Source organism: Miniopterus natalensis, chromosome 2 (genome assembly GCF_054644295.1).
Source record: "Miniopterus natalensis isolate mMinNat1 chromosome 2, mMinNat1.hap1, whole genome shotgun sequence".
Lineage (NCBI taxonomy): Eukaryota > Metazoa > Chordata > Mammalia > Chiroptera > Miniopteridae > Miniopterus > Miniopterus natalensis.
The window spans coordinates 28570256-28591367 of record NC_142082.1 but is presented as its reverse complement, the minus strand read 5'-3'; the positions used below and the strand labels follow the sequence as shown (position 1 = coordinate 28591367).

Sequence of the window (21112 nt, the reverse complement as noted above, 5' to 3'; positions counted from 1 at the left end):
CGTATAGGACTAGTATGAGGAAAAATACCCAAGCCCTGTTTTTTGGATATTAACATTATCTCCCAATTTTCCATCCTTAAAATAGCACTGAGTGCTTATGATGTATTACTCCAAATTAATTAAAATGGACATTTGTAGAAATTTCCATGCTAATGTGTAGTGCTCAGATTTATGTTTGTGTCTAGCTAGAAATATTGAGATATAATCTTTAAAAAAACAATTTCTGAAATCTCTGATGATAGCTCATCATGAGGCAGTAAGTGTAACAAAAACTTTGTATGCCCTTTTATTCAAATTGAATATTCTTAAAATAATAAAGATGGAATGTGAGTGACAGGAATAGACATAAAGTGCGTGATAGAATATTTCACAGAAGTTGTCTCTATCTAGTAAGAAAGCGACAGCTTTTTACTTGCAATCTTGGGCTATTTTAAGGCTAGCCATTAAACAAGAAAGAGAAATTTAGAATATATTAGAGTGACCACAACTGAACAAATATTTTTGAAAGATGACCATATGCCCATTACTTTTGCTAAAATTTCACTTTATGCCGCTCTCCCTAGCTCACCTTAGGTGATGCTTATACTACCATAAAGAAAGAGAAACCAGAAACTTCCTTTCACCAAAATATTTAATTTGTCTGTGTTTTGATTCAAACAGTAAAAGCTTTGGCTTAGGAAATGGTACCAGCAAACTAAATACAAAACAACAACAACAACAAAAACTTATTCAAAGTAAAACCAAAGGCCAATGGAGCAAACAAAACCTGCTTGAGAACAAAATGGAAATTTTTATGGAATACATTCTTTGAAATTAATAATATAAAATGATGTCTTCAGGAATATCAGGCTTCTAAACCTCAACATAGTATACTTTCAAACCCTAGAACACAGATTTACATGTTGTTCCTTAAATGCTTTTAGGATTGAGTTTTTAAAATAAAGCTAGAAGACCACTTGAAAATCTCAAGAGTTTTATATACAAAAGGAAAGTTATTTCAAACGATTTTAATTTTTCAAAGCCACTTGATATGTTTACGTTGGTCTGCTTTGTGAATACCATGAACTTTGGGTTCCTAAAGCCTTTTTAGGATTATTAACACACCTGGCACAATGCCCTGGATACTCAGGAACTCAGTAAGCATTTACTGACAATGTTGCATATTCCATATGAACCAGTAAGTCCTGTGCAGCAGGGAGAGTCAGAAATCTTTCCCAGTCAGTCTGATAAAAATTAAACAAATATTATACATGTACAACACATGATATATTCATGATCGTTATAGTTCTTAAACTGGTTATTAGTACTGATTCATAATTCACAATATACAGACAATGTGCTTTCTAAATAAAGGCACAAGATGGAAATAAATGCTTAAAATAACTTGAAGTTCTAATTGAATCAGAAGTAGTGTCATTTTTCTAGGAAACGATTTCTCTCTTGAATGCCAGTATCTGCATGCTACCTCGGCTTCCCAGAAATAATTATCTGTTTGTTCATTTGCTGAAATATAGTTATGTGTGGGTAATTATAGCTATCACTTACTTTAATTGCCATCCTTTTACTGATGTGAACACAGACTTAGATATTTTTTGTATACTTAATTATTCCCTGGACTTGTGGTTATTTATCATTAGATTAGAGAACAGTTTTTAGTGTTAGCACATTTTAGTTATATCAAACAAAATGTTGTGAATATAAAGATGTCTGTTTTGTGGGGAAATACAGATACAAAAAAATTCCAACTAAGACATTTTATGCTCAGTATGATTTTCTTCCTCACTGCTCAATGAATATACATTTTATTGCTGGACATCAGGAGAAATGGCAATTAAAGAATACAGTTATTATATTTGACTTTTACATGTATCATTCTGTGATGATTATCTCTTTTTATTTGTGTTATGTTTATCCTCAGTGCACAGCATAGATTTTCTGTGGCATAAAGGGCTTTCCATAGGGAAGGCCTGGGTGAGACTGTTTGCAGGACCAGGGCCTCTGCATTCTTTGCATAGACTCCAGCACCATATTGAATTTAGCACCGTTGTAGCACCAGACCACACTGACGGGGAACATCAAGTCTGGCTTTCATTAGTTGTGCTTCAAGAGAGATCCAGACCATTGACAAAGGAGCCTCTGATCGGAGCCTATGAAATATATTCATATATACATTTTACATCACTTTGTTTATGGGAATTTATAGATTCTTTGGAACTCATACGGTTGTCTGACTCAAAGGCTAACTGCCAGAGGAAACAAGCCTTCACTTGACAGTCTGGAATATTGTGCAGTGTAGGGAAAGTGAAAACACTTAGGCTTTCTCACCACCTTCTCCAAGCGAAGGCCCCAGTTATGTAAACATGATAGAGCATAGTTATAACAGATGCCGGGTTAGTTGACTAACATCTGACCCATCATTGGCGGAGAGCCACTGTTGTCTTGGGTCCTATAAGACTGGCCCAGGACTTTCAGAGGGGCAGTTTGTCGCCCAAGGGTGCGGTTTATCCCCTGAGGATGTGGTGTGTCCCCTGTGTATGCCCGGCTGGCTGCCACTAGGAAGTTTTGTTCCCCTGGCTGCAGTTTGTCCCCTGTGTATGCCCAACTGGCCGCCACCAGGAGGAAGACTGTGGGTTTATCCATCCTATACGTTTGGCCTGCCACAGCCAAATAAAGGAAATGTCTCATCTCCCTTCAGCTCCATGGTTTTTCCTTTGGACTTTCTGGATCTAGAGTGAACCTCCCTGGCCATGATCCTTCGCATTACACTTGGCGCAGTCATTGGCATTGCATGCAGTTACCTATTTTGAGCAACAGAAGGTAGCTTTGCAAAGGAAACAAGCTCCTTGGGCATTTAGAAAGTCCTGCCTCATTCCTCCTTCTAGTTAAAAATCTTTTGAAGTCGTATGAAATAATTTCTAATTTGGATTTTATTTAATTAAATTTCCTCCACTGTGGTTGAAGAGTGAAGATTGAAAATGGCTGGATTGAAATGCTGAAATTTGGTTTCCTTTTCTCTGGTAAAGATTCACTACTTACGCATCATTAGTCTCATGTTCTTGGAATCACCCTTCACTCCCTTTTTCTTGCCTCATACCAATACATTCTCAATACTCTTGCTGGGTGTATGTACAAAGCCTGCAAAGGGTCAAGTGGAAGAATACAACATTGGCAACACCAACTTCAATTTCTTAGCAGTGTTGCATTGTTCCTGTTGGCCTGAGTTCAGACCCCAATTCTGATGCTTACTAACCCTGTGACCATGACCAAATTATTTAACTTCTCCAGTTTTCAGTTTTCTCATCTGAAAAATGGGGTAACCACAGGATTGTCTCATAGGATTGTTATAAGTATTTAGTATGATGAGACTAGCACAAGTTAATGCCCAATAAATATTACCTATAAGTAGCTATCATAAAAATCTTAGATATTTTAGAGCTAAAAGATCCCTGAGAATTTACCCAAGGAAAAAAAATGTTAAGTATGCAGTAGAGGAAGTGCAAAGCAGTGAATTAATTTCTCCAAGATCATACAGGCTGTAATGCTAGAATCATTCCTTTATGATTTATTTACACATAGACCCAAGTACACACATATGTACAGTCAAACAGGTATATCATTTTGATGGCCTACACTGGTATGCAAGGCAATGATAGACATTGTAGTTTGGAGCCTCTGGGATGAATGGATGTCAGGATATGTGGACAGAGTTCACGGAAAGATCTGTTTTATCCCTAAGTTGGAGGATTCAAAATAATATAAAGGGAAGAATGGCAAGAGGAAGCCTAATGAAAGCCAGATGCACATCAGTCAATCAAAGCATTTATTAAGTACCTATTGCGTGGAAACATTGTGCTAAGTATGGGGAGTGATAGGAAACCTAAGCAACTCAAGGTGATAAAATGTTGACATTGCATATCAAGGGAGATCACAAAATAGGGCAGCCAGTGTCAAATCAACCACATAGATAATGGTTGCTATTACCTCCATATAGAAGGGGAGATTCTTATGGGATAGGATAGTGAAGGGCATTTCATGGTGAAAGCTGAGATTTTCAAAACAAATAAGATTCAGACAAGAAAGAAGGGAACACCTTTCATTTAAGAAAATTTACCTCACTATGTATTTTTGGCTGACGATATGAATGGGTTACTTTCATAGAATAGGTAAGGTAAATAAATGAGATAGGGAAGAAAGTGATAAGAGTGTACATGGCATTGAATGCCAGTTTAAAGACTGTCTCTTAAAGGGTTGTTCTTGTTTGGAGGGGGAACTATCTGTTCTTTTGGAGGAATTGACCTGATTATATTATTCAGGGTAAACAACAGAATAAAAATTTTAAGTTGGGAGTACCAACTTTGTGTTTTTCCACTCAATGCTTCCCAGGCTATTTATACCCAACAAGAGTTTTAGAGAATGTACTGGAGGAAAGAAAAAAAGATTGAAGGATGACTCCAAGAACTTGATAGTAAAGGTGGAGAATACTGCACTGTTTAACAGAGAAGAAAGGAAGTTCTAAGTAGACATTAATTCTGTGGGTAGGATTTGGAGTTCAGGAGCTAAGAAGGACTTCTGTCTGTAGATGATTGTTGCAGAAATGATGATTATAGTTTTGGAGTTTAGGCAAGGATTCCAAGATGGAAAGATAGGAAAGGCAAATTTTGAAGGAAGCTTGAGAAATGGAGATGGTGTATAGCCTCTGAGAAAAAAGTATGAAGAGAAATGAGATAAAAAGGTATCTGACCACAAAGCCATGCAGAGTGCCAAACTTTGAAAAATATACCTTGAGAAGGGCAGACAGAATAGGTGGTCAAAGAGAACATAAATGTCCAATTTCATAGAAACCAAGAGAGGGATGGAGTTAAAGATCATGAAAGACATGAGAAGAGAATGCAAACCCTATTTATTGCTGTTGACTAAACATATTTGGATTCCTATAAAATGACAGGGAATTTGACTAGATGATTCTAACTGGTTAAATATATAAAATTCAGTGTCACGCCACCCTTTACAGTCTTTTCCATTCTTCTCTTCTTAGAAGACCTTAAATAAACCCATTGGGCTCTGCATGTAGACCTCATGACCTCATTGTCTCAGATTTTTTCAAAACCACTTTACAAATCTCAAGGGGCTGAATCCACATCATAACTGATGAGAATGCCCTAAAATACATTTGTCCTGAGCACCCTAGGGAAGGTTGGATTTACAAAGTTCTGAGTAGCACCCACTGCAGAAGGAGGAGTGCAGAGCCCCCTTCCCCTTACCTGACTACTGGATCAACGACTAGGCTGACGACTTCTGATGGCCCCTCAGTCAAGCTTCAGTGGAGGGCAGCGCATTCTGTGGAGTGTTGGTATCGATTATGAGGGTCAGATCAGAGTGTGGGGAGTGCCTGCCCCCAAGCCTGAGCATGCTTTCTCAGAGCAGAAGAGCTGGTTTGTTGTTGGTGGGAGGCAGGTTAGGCGACATGGGTAGAGTTTCAGGAGACCTTAGCTGTTGCTTATAATTTGGGCAACTGTAGCTTTTTAAAATGAAGGTTTCGTATTGAACAGACATGTTTAGCACTTTGAGGCACACTTTTGCTGCCATAGAAAGAAGATGTTGAGGAAGGGGCATAGAACTGTTTAAACTGGGAAAATTATCCTCTCAGAGCCTGATCTAGGGAGAAGGTTGTGGCCATGAGACAACTAGAGCAGGTTCATAAATGTGTGAAAATCATTCTGTGATGGAAACCTACCTTCCAATGGAAGTCAACAAGTAAGTGGCTCCAGATTAACCTTAAATGTACCCCCAACACTGGAACCTTCAACTCTGTTGGGACACACAGTTGAATTTTCTACCCCCAAGACTTTGGGGCTTTTCTGGAGCCCATGTTCTCCTTAGCTGCATGAGGAAATTCTTGCTATGTTAAAAAATGAAGGGAAAAAACAAACAAAACAACAAACAGAAAAAAAAATACCCTATCCTTATCAGTTAGGAACACATACTCAAGAAATTACACTTGAAATGACTGGAAATTTTTTTAATTTCTGGAAATTTTTAAAAAAAATATGAGTAGATGAAGCAAGATTAAAATAATGAAAATTCCAAAGCTTGTTGATGAATAAATGGAATTTACCTATTCCCTTTACTTTTATATGTGTTTGAAATTTATACAATTAAAAGTTTTGAAATATTTGCTATTTTGGTAGGTAAAATGAGTAAGTTATTGTAGTCTTATGTGCATATCTTTGAATACATAATGAAAATGACCATGTTGATTGTTTTGTGGTCATTTATATTCACTCAAATTTTCTGTACATATTCTTTGCCCATATTTTAAAATCTAAGGATAAGACCTTTATTTTGACTTGTAGGATTCTTTAAGATGAAGCCTTTAATTTAGTTATTTGAATGTTCTATATTGTTCTTTTTAACTTACATCTTATTTTTATGATATTGTTGACACATATATTTTTAATGTTAGAATGAAAGCATTCATCCATTATTTTTTCCTTCATGGTCTGTGCCTGTGGTGACATTTGTAGATCATTTGCCTTAAAAAAGTACTGCTTTCAATATGGCAGCAACAAAAAATACCGTGTTGGTTAAAAAAAATAAAAAATCCTGCCCTCTGACTCCTCTGTACCTCAGTACTTTGCAATTACTTCACTTTATCTAGTGCACACTCTCTTAGTATATTAGCCATAACGAGGTTCTGTCACCTATTTGCTACAACTGTCAAGGATTTCCTCCCTCCATACTCCTCATTCCAGGCGCCCTCCTCACCTCCCGCTTCACAGCGGAGACTGTTCACAGGGCTTCCTGGCACCCCTCTCTTCTACCTACTGCCCGTCATCACCTGGCTCTGTTCCCACATACTCACCTTGCGCAAACTGAAGCCATCTGTCTCTGTCCTGTTGACCCTGCCACAGCTTCTGAGGTCAATGATTTCTTTAGTCAATGGTAAGAAGTGCCTTTTAACTTACCACTTAGGTAAAGTGGTGTCGCACCCCCTCTCAGAAATCCTCAGTTCTACACGTTACCTACAAAACATTGTCACGTTTTGTGAAATGTTGTGTAAAGTTCTTTAATATCTGACCTGTTCTACCTTCCAACACATCCTTCAGGTTCCCTCCTCTGCTCATACTCTCTCTCTCTCCCTCCCTCTCTCTCTCTCAGTTGACGTTCAGTATTACATTAGTTCCTTGCATGCCACTCCCCCAAATGTGAAGCAGTCTCCTCACATTTTATTGCTTTATCTCATTTGTTCTTGACTGTCCTCTTCACCTTTCCAAATCCTTCTCACCCTAGAAGGCCTAGATCCTTTGGCATCTCCAAAATCATGTTTCTTCTGACCCCTTCAGGTAGAATAGATCCCTGCTTTTTCCCGCTCAGGGTTACCCTTACTCCTACTCACCCCTCAAGTCATTCTGTTCTGTGCTCTGGTTAAGGGTCGTTCCCATTCGCTTGGAGCTTCCCAGGAGCAGAGGCATTGCTTTATTCTTCATTGTATTTTCCAGTGCTGACCATAAATATTTCTTAACTTTATTTAATTGACGCTATATAAAGCACATTATGCTATTGGTTTGGCTCAGGGTGCATATCCTCACTAAACAGAATTTCTGCTTTGATTCAGAGAGTAAACTTCGAACTTATAATGTAGTTTTGAAAAATGGATCACAATTTTCTTCTCCTGCCTCAGATTCCTGGTTTCAGTAAAACGTCCAGTGAACCATATTCTCTAGAAGTAGACATTTGTCTTGCTTGTCACTCTACTCTCCCCCCCCCTACCTTTGACACCCCTCCTTCACATAAGTCCCAAACCCTTTGCTGTGCCCTGCTCCTGGACATATTGCCAACTATCTGCTGATCTAGTTGCCTGGAATTCCAGCTTGTGCCCAATCTTGGATTTCCATTCTTACTTCCACCTGTTTGGATTTCATATCACTCTAACAGTGCTTTCCCACACCTACTACCACAATTTCTAATACAATGTTTCCCTAGCCAGCTGAAGACTTTGCTATTGCTTATGGTGTGACCCAGTCTCTAGCACATGACACCACCCTATCCATAGGTGTGTCATTTTTCAGGTGCTGGCCCTAGTCTGCCCAGTCTCAATGAAGCTAACCTTTCTCTACAGAGTATTTGTATACATAACAGGAAGATCAGTTGAGAAGCCTTGTTATGCGATGGTAGGGTTTTGTGAACTTCCCTGAGCAACTAACTCTCTGCTGTAATTGGAAAAAGTGTATAGTGATTTTCTAATCATTTTAATTTAGGAATCATGTATATGTGTAATCAATTACACCATACTGGCTCATTAAGATTTCAGATGAGAGTAGCAATCACTTCAGAATTTGAAGTTCTCTGGGTTGAACTCATTCCACTGGGTAGTTATTTTTTAATCTATTCATTTTCATTAATAAGTCACTTGTGATTATATTGATCCCTCTTTCATGATAATTCTCAGCCAGGGATGATTTTGCTTCCCAAGGGATGTTTGGTAATTTCTAGGGACATTTTTGGTTGTCACACTGGAGAGGTGCTACAGGCTTCTAGGGTACAGACCAGGGATGCTGCTAAAATACCATGATGCATAGGACAGCACCCACAGCAGAGAATTATAGAGCCCAAAGTGTCTGCAGTTCTGCTTCAGTAATGAGCTATAATTAATAAAATCCTTTGGTGCCTTAGAAGTACTTCTGTATTACTTGGGGTTGATGGCAATTTCCTCAAATTCACCGTTCATTCTATATAGTTGGTTATGAATTGATCTATTGTGGATGGGCAGCTACCTGGATGTTTTCCTCATAAAATTCCATCCAATCTCTTCCCTCCATTTGTATGTAAAATAAAATATAGTCTATGGAATTCATCTGACACTTGATTGTGTCTTATATGTCTGCTAATCCCTTTTTTGCATCCCTGCCACCTCACAAATGAAATACAAACTCTGTCTTCTGTAGCAACTCAAGGAACTCATTTACTTTTCTTTGTCCATATACTTCTCTTTCCCCCATTGTTTCATCAAACAATTTTCAGTTTCTAGAAAAGTTTCCCTTCTTTCCTCCAATACATCTTTGCTGAATTTTGCTCACTTTTGTTCTGTGATGACATATTTCTTCATTATCATTTTATCTCTTTTGCCAGCATGTTTTTTCTTTTATTAAATGGAAATGCAGCAATTCTTTGTTTTCCTGTATTTTCTTAGAAAATTATTATTCAATTAATGTATAACTGATGATTATTTCAATCCATAAAATATAACAATTGTAGTTTATTACAATAAATACACAACTATTTTATTCAAGGACAGAACACACAACTTAACTACTTTGTGTTGACCTCAATAGGTTTACCTGAAGAAGAGGGATTCTCCAGGTTGTCCGTGAGTGGGACAGCGACCTCAACATTTCAGAGACATAGAGAGAGTCACACCACTCAGGTAATGACCCCCAGATATTCATATATGCCATGAAAACTGAAATTAAATTATGACAAGAGATTCACTAAGGTATGACCAAGAGTATATTTTTTTACTGGACTAGAGAAGGAAGTTACTGTCACCTCTGCCCTAAGTTTCTCCAACTCAACATTCTTCTCTGTTCTTTATCTCAATTGACTCCAGTTTTCTCTTGGTTTAAAAAATAATAATTTGTCCCATAAAAATAAAAATTAATAAATGGTTTTTAAATGGAATATTGTAGACATAATTTATGTTATGGGTACTTTAAAATCACTCTCAGGGGAAGATGATATTAAATTTACTGCGTGATGTTAATATGTTTTCCACATTTGACCTCAGCTAAAATAGGGGCACTTTAAGTGACAACACATGGAAACAAAATGCTTGAAGCACCTGTGGTTTTATAGTATGCCATTATATCTCAGTTACTACTTCCAAATTCCATGTAACCAAATTCATTTAAAATATGACATGTGATCAGACCACAGTGAAATAGAAATGAGATGACGGTGCACAAAGCTGTGTTTCAGTGATTTCACATATATGCTTAATGTGTTTGGCCTTAAAAAGTTTACCAAAATAAAGATTATCATTTCAAGAAAAAAACAACCACTAGTGTTTTTAGAAAGAAAAAGGATTTATATAATATAATTTAGTGTTTTAAATTTTACTGTTTTCAATAATTATCTTCAAAAGTAAATGACTTTGCATTCAAGGTGTTGTACAAACAGCAATGTATCAGACTTTATTATCCACATACTCAAAGTATAGCAAGGGATTCTTATTTTATATGAAGTTACCACACAACTTTTATTATTTCAAATATCTGCATAAAAATCTTTCAAAATCTCAGTCAAGTATCACATATTTTTGTGAAATCAACTATCCAGGTAATGATCAGCTTGCATCTGAATATTTGGCATATAGGCACGGCCTTATTATCAGATGAGATTTTTCTAAGTAACACTGATGAGGTAGTGAGAAAAATCAATAATTTTAATCTTAAAAATAAATCTCACAGGAGGTAATCTGCTGAAATCGTTTACACTAATATATAGCCACTGAAATAGAAAATCCTGATTGTTTATAATAATAGATTGTCCTAATCTCCCCTCTGTTCCTTAGAGGTGCATTTACTTTACTTGTAAGCAGTGTAGATGTTTTACCTAAGATAAGTCACAGGGGACCCTACTTGTTATGAACATTGGTTTGATTTTTATTACAGAGTTGACTCCTTACATTAGAACACAATGACAGGCCATCTGACATCCTTCCCAGCATCCCCACTACAATGTGGTTCATAGAGAACAGGGTTAATGTTGAAAGAAGGTACATAACATAGGCATCTCTGTAACTTTTCCTCTGATCTTTCATGGACTTGGCCAAGAAGCAAAGTGAGATGGGAAAGGTCATCAGAAATAATTTCCCAGTCCTAGTTTTCAATGGAGGCTTGTTTTCAAATGCAAACATCTCTGCCTCCGGTTATCTAGTAATGCTTTTTTTTTTTTCAAGGAAATGGAAAACCAGGTTCATTTTATTCCATGCAAAAGTGTGGGTATTCTCATGGTAGGACACATTCCTCACTGTTGAAAAGCTATATAAGTTATGTGAAACTATGCACTTAATGGCCACACATCTTTCAGCATAAATGCCTGTTGTGTGACATTTATAGAGGAAGTATGGACACATACAGGCATATTGCATTTTAGATTTCTTACTAATGCAATTAAATAGGATCAGTTGGACTGATTGGACATGTAACAGTAAAATTAAATGTTGACTAAAAAATTGAACAATCTCTTTTGAGGATGTCTATATTTTAATTAGTATCATCAGTGATTTTAATAAAATCTTTTTAAGGAAGATAAAATGTATGGGCATTACTGTAGATAAATAAAGCAGGAAATAGATTTAGTAATTTGCCCAAGGTTATAGGAAAAATTCAAGAGTGCACAGTTTGAAAGGATTTCAACATTGTATGTCCTGTTTCTGAGACTGAACTTACCATAACCCATTAAAAGGAATGCAGGAGTCATTCAACTTTTTTATAAAATTTGAAGAATTTTTGGTTAAAGAAAAAAATCTAAGTAGCCTGTGTACGTTTCTGATATGTTATTTTAGCTGCCAGTCACATATTAAGTTTCTCACCGACCACAGTGAAATTTTAAGGGGAGAGACTCCTATTTTTCCCTCTCCTTTGACAGCTAGACAAATACATGTGAGATGGGCTCAGGCAATCTATTGACCATGGATTATGGAGTGAAAGATACAATGAAAAGGACAGACTAGATGTCACCATGGGGGCTCTAGCAGAGATGTCTCCCTCCAGCAGCAGCAGACGTTGGTCAGCGTATGTCTACGGCAAACCACCTTGGTTTGTCCAAATTACCTGATCCTTCCTAACTTCATGTCATTCTTTTGCCTTCCAATAAAACTAACTGTTAAGATATCCAGAGTAAGTTTTCATGGCTTGCAAATAAGAATTTCGACTGGCACTAATTTGATAAATAGTAGTTACTTTCCTCATGGTACTGAATATAAAAAATGTAGCTTATATTCAGTTGCATCATGATTTTTTCTTAATTTTATTAATTTGCAAAATATGGTTTTACATAAAAGTAGTAAAAATTAATTTTACTTAAAATATTTGAAAATAGTGAAAACTGAGACATTAACTATCGCAGATGTGCCTGAGTTCATTTATGCTCCTTATGTAGGTTTGGTAGGTCCATGCTGTGAACCAAGTATAACATTCGTGACCTTCCAAAGCACTCAGCATGGGTAAAACCAGCAGTGAATGTGTGACGTCATGGGATTCCACATACTAGCCCTGGAGAGGGGCTTTGCGGCGCATCCCAGTACTCGTCTGGAATTTCATAGGTTATAGAGGCCACTTCAGATTGGTTTTAGAATTTGACAGCTTTTATAAAAATAATATGCCATTTAAATACTGGACATTCTATGAGATGTAAAATAACTTTTTTAAAAAAAATTTGGTGCCATTTTGCATGATGCAAGCCCTTAGAAATAACTCAGGGGCCAAAGACTCAGCAGTGAATGAAATACTGAGAACATCTTCCAGCCCAGAATGACTTCTTAGCATTTTTTGCTGTGATTGCAATCCTCTGCTGACGCAGAAGGCAGGTAACCTGACACAGGAAGCCCATGGATTATAAATAGAGCAAAAGCATGAGCAGCACAGGAGGGGTGTCCTAAAGCCAGGAGGGTACCAGACGGGGTTGGATAAAATAAATGTTTAGTGCTTGCCCTTGGCATAAAATTGCTGGTTGCACATCTGGTTAGGGGTCCACACTTGACATTGAAAAATGAGATGTTTTCTTTTTCCATTTGAGCACAGTTTATTTGTTTTTATATTCTCATTTTAACTTTACCAACTTTCACTGCATGACATTTTATTCCTCACAGCTGTCTGTTCTCCACAGTAATATTGTGTGGTTTATGATCTTTGATTTTCATTATGGGCATTTATCATATTTCTTGCCAAATGTTTTTTATATTCTTTTGTTTTTTAAAGAGCATAATTTTTTTTTATTAATATCCGTCAGATTCAAATGTTCATTGTGAGAAATCATTGATCGTGTCTGATAAAATAGTGGCATTCTAGCACCCAAGAGCTTAATATATATCTAACCCACTCCAGAAACAGCTGCCAATGAAAGCCATAACGTAATCAATATGCAATTGATCCACATCAAGAAACAAATTGTTATGTGGTTTGTTTTACTGAACAATCAAAGAAACCTTTTTGTAATGCAACATATCAAGAAAATGAAGAGTTGCAAGGCACTAAATAAACCCAATGCCTTCTTTCTGTATTCATTTTATTTGTTACATAGACTGCTTTGAAACATACTGTGGCATGGAAAAGAAAGCGTGTTAGATAAAATAACTATATCTAAACATTTAATTTAATCATTAAGGGATAGTTCTAAACATATGGTAGGCAGTGAAAATTAGATAACTATTTCAAAAGGAAATATATATGTATTTCATTTAGAAGCTACAGACAGAGATCTAGCATAGAAGCTCTTTCACATAGCTTAAGTTTCTGGGAATCAATATGTACCACTCACGACTTCATATTATGTGCAAGAGATGAAAGCAGTGAATTAATTTGATGGTATGAGTTAAATGGCAGCATTTTCAACAGAGAAGGGGCATATCCTATATAGATATATAGAAAGTTAGAAAATAGAGAAACAAAACCAAATCCTATATTTTGTATTTTGTCTTTCATAAAATTGCGCCATACATATATCCTAAATGTATTCAAAAGCATAGAGTTTTCCTAGCGAAGACATTGACTGTTATCAGTGAAGAAAATTCAATTTAAAGAAACATTAAAAGAATGAAAAATGAGAACTGTGATATGTTTTTAAAGAGAAGAAAAGTCTTTGATATCTCTGCATGCTCACCTTCCAGATGGGCAAGTTGCAATTAGCAAACACTATTGCGTAAGGGAGGGAGGAACAATGCAACTGAGAAAATGTGGTTAAGTAAAAATTCTGGTTAACGTAAGAATTTCAATATTAATTCAATTTATTTTTTAAGGCGAAAGAAACCAAACACCTAAGTATGAATTCTGTATCTGTTATTTAATATGTGGGTATAGAAGGTAGTAATTATTTTTTAGATTAATTAGAGAGAATATATGTAACATGTCAGGCATGCTGCCTGCAATATAATGAATGCTGAAAAAGTGATTGGTAGTATTATTATAGTATTCCTTTTCTTTAAGGTCAATATTCTGAACATCAGTTCTGACTCTATTAGTAAGATGCTAACTAAAATATGTAGGCGATTAGGTTGAATCAGCAGGACCCAACATTTGTCTGGGATTTTGATAGAGTACGTATGTCATGTATGTGATTTTCAAAGATATTTTGTTATGGACTATTATAAACTTAGGAAGAAAACAACAGTGATTGGTAAAACATCCAACTTCAATAAATTTGATAATTTTACCATATTTGTTTTGGAAACTATCTTTAGAGAAATATATTTCCCAAGTCCTGTTCTCATTCCTGCCTGTCACGTGGAGGTGAATCCCATCCTGAACTTAGTAGATAACCCTCCATTGCACTTTTAAAGCTTGTCATTTTCCCCTCCAGTAATGTTTCAGGCTTCATTTGCTCTAGGACCCACTTGTTTGTCTTTCTGATGGCCCAGGGTCATGGTAGAGCTGTCCTCCAACACCATATTTCAAATGAATACATTTTCCCCCTATCAGCTTTCTTCACTGCCCAACTTTCACATCCATACATAATAATTTGCAATATGCCCTAAACGGTTTGGCTCAGTGGTTAGAACATTGGCCTGTGGACTGAAGGGTCTGGGGTCCGATTCATGTATAGTACTTTGGTTGCAGACTCAATCTCCTGCCCCAGTCAGGGCCCATGTGGGAGGCAACCAGTCGATGTGTCTCTCTCACATCAATGTCTCCTCCTCCTCTCCTCTCCTCTCCTCTCCTCTCCTCTCCTCTCCTCTCCTCTCCTCTCCTCTCCTCTCCTCTCCTCTCCTCTCCTCTCCTCTCCTCTCCTCTCCTCTCCTCTCCTCTCCTCTCCTCTCCTCTCCTCCCCTCCCCTCCCCTCCCCTCCCCTCCCCTCCCCTCCCCTCCCCTCCCCTCCCCTCCCCTCCCCTCCCCTCCCCTCCCCTCCCCTCCCCTCCCCTCCCCTCCCCTCCCCTCCCCTCCCCTCCCCTCCCCTCCCCTCCCCTCCCCTCCCCTCCCCTCCCCTCCCCTCCCCTCCCCTCCCCTCCCCTCCCCTCCCCTCCCCTCCCCTCCCCTCCCCCCCCCTCCCCTCCCCTCCCCTCCCCTCCCCTCCCCTCCCCTCCCCTCCCCTCCCCTCCCCTCCCCTCCCCTCCCCTCCCCTCCCCTCCCCTCCCCTCCCCTCCCTCTCTAAAAAGCAATAGAAAAAAATCCTCAGGTGAGAATTAAAAAATAATAATAATTGGCAATATGAGGGTGTGAATGATCTTAGTCTTGGTCTCTCATGACACCTCTTTGCTCTTGATGATCTTTCCCAATTCTTCCATTGCTGCTCTTTCTAGTCTCAATCTTCTTTTGACTTTTTGGCTGCAGTCACCATTTGAATTGATGATGGAACCAAGGTAAGCAAAATCTTTAACAATTTCACTATCATTGTCTATATTAAAGTTGTATATTTCTCCTGTAGTCATGATTTTTGTCTTCTTGATGTTCAAATACAGCCCTGCTTTGACACTTTCTTCAGAAGTCATTTCAAATCATCCCTACTTTCTGCCAGTAAGGTGGTGTCATCTGCCTATCATAAGTTATTGATATTTATTCCATCAAATTTCACTCTTTCCTCTGAGTCTAGTCATTTTTCAAATGATATGTTCTGCATACAGGTTGAAAAAAATAGGGAGATAAAATTCATCCTTGTCTGACACCTTTGCCTATAAGAAACCATTCAGTCTTTTCATATTGTGGCCTGACAGTGGCTTCCCGCCCACGATACAGGTTACTCATCAGGATAGTCCAGTGCTGAGGTACGCCCATTTCTTACAGAGCAACCCAGGCTTTTCATGATTCATGAAGTCAAAGGCTTTACTGTAGTCTATAAAACATAGACTAACCTTCTGAAATTCTTTGGAGCACTCCAGTATACAGAAAATGCTCTCAATTAGAATCCAGCTTAAGCATCCACTTTACATGCATGGGATATTGGAACAATGGTCTTATAGTTAGTGCACTCCTTGGCATCTCTTTTCTTGGAAATTAGGATGTATATTGAAATGCATGCATTCTGTAGGTCATTGTTTTGTTTCTATATTTGTTGACATACTCTTGTTAGGATTTTGGCAGATTCCGTCTCTGTGGCTTGAGAAAAAATCTGTTGGTATCCCATCTACTCCTGGTGCTCTATTTCTTCCCAGTACTTTCAAGACTGCTTTCACTTCCCTTTCTAGAATTTCATCTTCTTCCTCCTAGTAATCCTCAAAGGTGTCTGTCATCTTTTTGTCTCTTCTGTATAGCTTTTCAGGGTTCTGTTTCCACCTTTCCTTTGTTTTCTCCCGATTAAATAATGAGCTTCCTTTTTGGTCATTCAACATTCCTAGTCCAGGTTTGAATTTCCCTTTTATTTTCTTGAATCTTCTGGTAGGAATCACTTGGGTTTTTTTGTGGTTCTTTTCTGTCTTCTTATATTGACTGTGTAATAGTTCTTTTTTATCTATACATGATAGCCATTAAAAAACTGTTCAGGACTCAAATTCTGCTTGTATTACCTTTCACTTTTGCCCCTCGCCTGTCTTTAACAATATTTAGTGTTTCTTCTGTCACCCATCTTGACCTTTCTTTCCTTTTTACTTCCCGCATTGTCCTTTCCCTTTTTTCCCTAATAATATTTCTAGTTTCAGGCCACATTTCTTCTAGTTTTGGTCACATAAGTTTAACAGTGCGAATCTGTTTCTTATGTGGACCTTATATTCATCAGGAGTGTTATTTACGTTATATTTTGGCACTACGGCTCTTTCAGTGGTGCTCTTTGTCAGCTTTACTCTCATGTTTGATGTTAACAGTTCACGGCCAGTACCACAGTCTGCTCCTGGTCTTGTTTTGACAGAGAGAATACAGCTTCTCTATGTCCTGGTTCCAGTTACATAGTCTATTTGATTTCTGTATTGGCTATCTGGTGATGCCCATGTATACAGTCATCTGGTTGGTTGAGGCATGTGTTTGTGATGGACAAGTTGTTGGCTTCACAGAAATGCATGAACCAATCTCCTGCTTCATTCCTGATCCCTTGTCCAGATTTTCCAAGGACATTTGACTCTGCTTTATTTCCTACTTTTGTATTCCGATCACCTGTAATTACCAGCATGTCTTGTTTTGGTGTATGATCGGTTTCTTCTTGAATACTTACGTAAAAGCTTTCAATTTTGTCTTCTTCAGCCCCTGTACTTGGAGCAGACTCAAATGATAGTTATGTTAATAGGTTTTCCCAGAAGTCTGATTGATATTACTCAGTCCAGCCTTGTATTGTGCTCCCTAACTGCCTGTGCTACATCTTGCCTCAGTATTAAATCAATTCTATTTCTTCTGTGTTTGTCATTTCCAGAGTCCAACACCCTGTAGTTGCCAGGCTGGAAATGTCCCGCTTCAATCCACTGAGTTCACTAACACCAGGCACTGCAACTGTTAGATGTTCCATTTCTTGCTTTACAGTTTCCAGTTTACCTTGGTTCATGCCTCATGCAGTTGTCCTGTGGTGCAGCATCGTCCTTTCCTTTCACCTGTGTGCACCTCGAGCTCTAAGCGTCTTTCCAGCTTTGGTCTAGTTGCATCATTGACAACCATGCTCTTCATACTTGTCTTCTGCTCTTCCCTGGTAACTGAGTGCTGTCTGACCTGGGAGTCTCGTCTTTCAGCACTATTTCATATTTCATTTTGGACTGTCTGGTCATAAGATTTTCAAGGTAAAGCAGAAAAAAAAAAAAAAGAATAAGGGAAGAAAATGAAGCAGTGGTTTACCATTGACTTCTGTTGAAGTGTGTGCATCCAAACCACATGTGCTTGAGTCCATGGTGCTGCAGTCGCCAAACTCCTATAAAGTGTAATCCTCTGCTATTGACCTTTACTTTATAGCTGTCACATATATTACATCTACATATGTTGATTATATTCTCCCAGGCAATGTTAAAACTTTGCTCTCAGCAGTCATGCATGTTTTAGACAACTTTAACGGAGAGAAATCATCTTTTGTATTATCCCATCACCATTTCTGTGGCTCTTTGTTCCTGGATTTTCAGTCCCCTCCCACTATCATTCACTTCACCCTGAAGACCTCTTTTTGAATTTTATTGCAGCAAGTCTAGAAATTCTCTTCATTTTCTTTAATCTGATAATGTCTTTATTCTGCTTTCATTCTCTAAGTTTTGATTCCCTCCACAATTCATTTGCTTTTGTTTACTTTTCTAAGTCCTCAGATCGATGTTTATGTATTTTATCAAAAGTTTTAGTTATAATCAGTGAGAGAAATAAGCTGTAGTGGGCTTGCTTCATCTTGGCCAAGCTTATATATTTATCACACATAAATTTATAATGTTATTAAGTCAAATCAATTGGTCCTTATCTTTTTTTTGTTGTTCTGTTCAAGAATATCTTTCTTATTGAAAAGGAAAAAAGAACCTCTCTTACCCTGCTGCTATAAAGATACATTTCCACATATGTATTTTTAAAGTTTAGGTTTGTTTTTTACAGTGAGGACTTTAAGCTATCTGGAATTTGTTTTTTGATAATAGTGTAAATTAACAATGTAATTTTACATTTTTCTGTACTGATAACAATTTTCCACACCTTACACCACATAGGACCAGGCTGCTGACTTCCTCCTAATGCTGAGTACATTGCCAGAAATGGACTGTTCTCCACATTTATCACTGGCCTTCCAGATGCTTCTTTAATATTACTTTCCTCTTGATGGCCTTCCTTGAGCACCCTTTCCAAGCAACATAAGTAGTTGCCTCTATAAATTGGTTCCTGTGACTCTATAATCCAAATCTCTTTTATACAACTCATTTTGTTGTATTATAATCTTGTATGTAGACCCTGATAAACTTCTGAATATATAGAGAACACATTGAATGCATCTTATTTTTGTATTCCAAACACAAAGCACTTAATAAGTTGCCAGCTCTGTATAATTGTCAACTAGTAGCAGCTTCAGAAGAATTAAGAGAAAGCAGACTGATAGAATATTCCTAAATTTATCAAATATTATATTTCACTCCCATGTTAAAAATGTACCAGTAGACTTGGTAAATAGGATCACAGGCAGTTGCATCGTTGATTAGAGGATATGAATGTCACATTTTATATGGTAATTAGGTTCTAAAGTTGGCATGTAATGTGAAAGTCACAATAAAAATGACTGACTCTGGAAGATCCCTTATATTACCCATAAAGAATGATATACATGGTTTTAATGGTTTTAATGTATTGCAGAAGATAAAATAAAGCACATAATAATATATATATTTTGAATTCTAAGACAGTAGATTGCATAAAATTGAATTTTCAGAGGTTCATTTATTCAGTCATTCAACCAATACTTATTGAGGATCTGTGTGCTAGGCACAAATCTAGGCATTTGGGATACCTTGGTCTAAAAAACAAATATCCTTGCCCCCATGGAGTTAAATTCTAGCATGGGAAATCAAACAATAAATGATATTTAAGCAAAATGTATAATACAGTTAAAGGTAATACAGTCATCCTGTCTTATTTGTGGTTTCAGTTACTTGTGGTCAACCACAGCCCTAAAATATTAAATGGAAAATTCCGGAAATAAACAATTCAAAAGTTTTAAATTGCATGCTGTTCTAAATAATGTGATGAAATCTTGAGCTGTCCTCTCCATCTCACCTGGGACATGATTCATCTTTTTGTCCAGCATCTCCCTGCTGTAGACTCTACCACTCTACCTTCCAGTTAGTCACTTAATAGCCATCCCGATCATCAGGTCATCTGTTGTGGTATCGTAGTACTTGTGTCCAAATAACCCTTGTTTTACTTAATAATAGCCCCAAAATGCAAGATAAGTGATGCTGGCTATTTGGATATGTCAAGTAGAAGCCATAAAATGTTTGTTATGTATCTTCAAAAGATCAACAGTAGCCTAACACTACCTCACAGTGCCTGCATTGTTCACCTCACTCTGTCTCATCATGGAGGCATTTTATCATCTCACATCATCACAAGAATGGGTGAGTACAGTACAGTCAGGTATTTGGAGAGAGAGAGACCACATCCACATGACTTTTATTACAGTATATTGTTCTAATTGTTCTATTTTTTTAGTACCATTAATTATTGTTAATCTTTTACTGTACCTAATTTATAAATCAAATGTTATCAAAAGTATGCACATATAGTGTTCAGCGCTATCTGCAGTTTTAGGCATCCACTAGGGGTCTTGGAATGTATCTCCTGCGGATCATGGGGGGCTTCTGTTAAACTATTTTTTAATAAGTAAAACAGGATAAGCAGGAGTAGGAGTGACAAGAGTGGTATGGAGAAGAATGGGTTGAGTTGTAATTTTAAACCAAGTTGTCAACAAAAGCTTCATTGAGCAAAAATAAAGTAAGGAATTCAGGGAGGGAGTTGATGTGAATGAAAAACATTTCAGGCAGGAAACCAGCAAAGGCCCTGAGACAGAAGCATGTGCGAATTGCAAGACGGCCAGTGTTGCTGGAGTGAAGTAATTCTACTAGATGTTTAGATGAAGGGAAGTTGAAATTATCTTTAATTGTAAAATGTTAATTCCAGAAAGGTGATACTTTTAAGTTATAAACTACAGAAAGAAGCTAAATATAAAATCAGCAAGAGGCTAAATATAAAGTATCAGTTATGACTATATTGCATTTTCTTTTTTAAAACTGTTTACCATTTTTGGAAGCTTTAGTCTGCTTAGAATATAGTAAGGCCTGGCTGGGCAAGGCTTAGCGGTTGAACATTGATCCAGGACCCAGGGGATCAGGGTTCAATTCCCGGTCAGGGCACATGCCCGGTTGCAGGCTCCATCCCCAGTCGGGGGTGTACAAGAGGCAGCCAATCAATGACTCTCTCATCATTGATGTGTCTGTCTCTCTCTCTCCCTCTCCTTTCCTCTCTCTGAAATCAAT

At 37.5% G+C, this 21112-nt stretch overlaps 1 protein-coding gene across 1 annotated transcript in view; it reads left to right on the top strand.

Moving 5' to 3' along the window:
* The window catches only part of MYO16 (myosin XVI), a 385194-nt gene that overhangs the window by 346868 nt on the left and 17214 nt on the right, over positions 1 to 21112 (top strand). The window contains exon 34 of the mRNA XM_087814233.1: positions 9333 to 9424. Within this exon, the coding sequence (XP_087670359.1) occupies positions 9333 to 9424 (92 nt within the window). The remainder of the gene's footprint in view (positions 1 to 9332; positions 9425 to 21112) is intronic.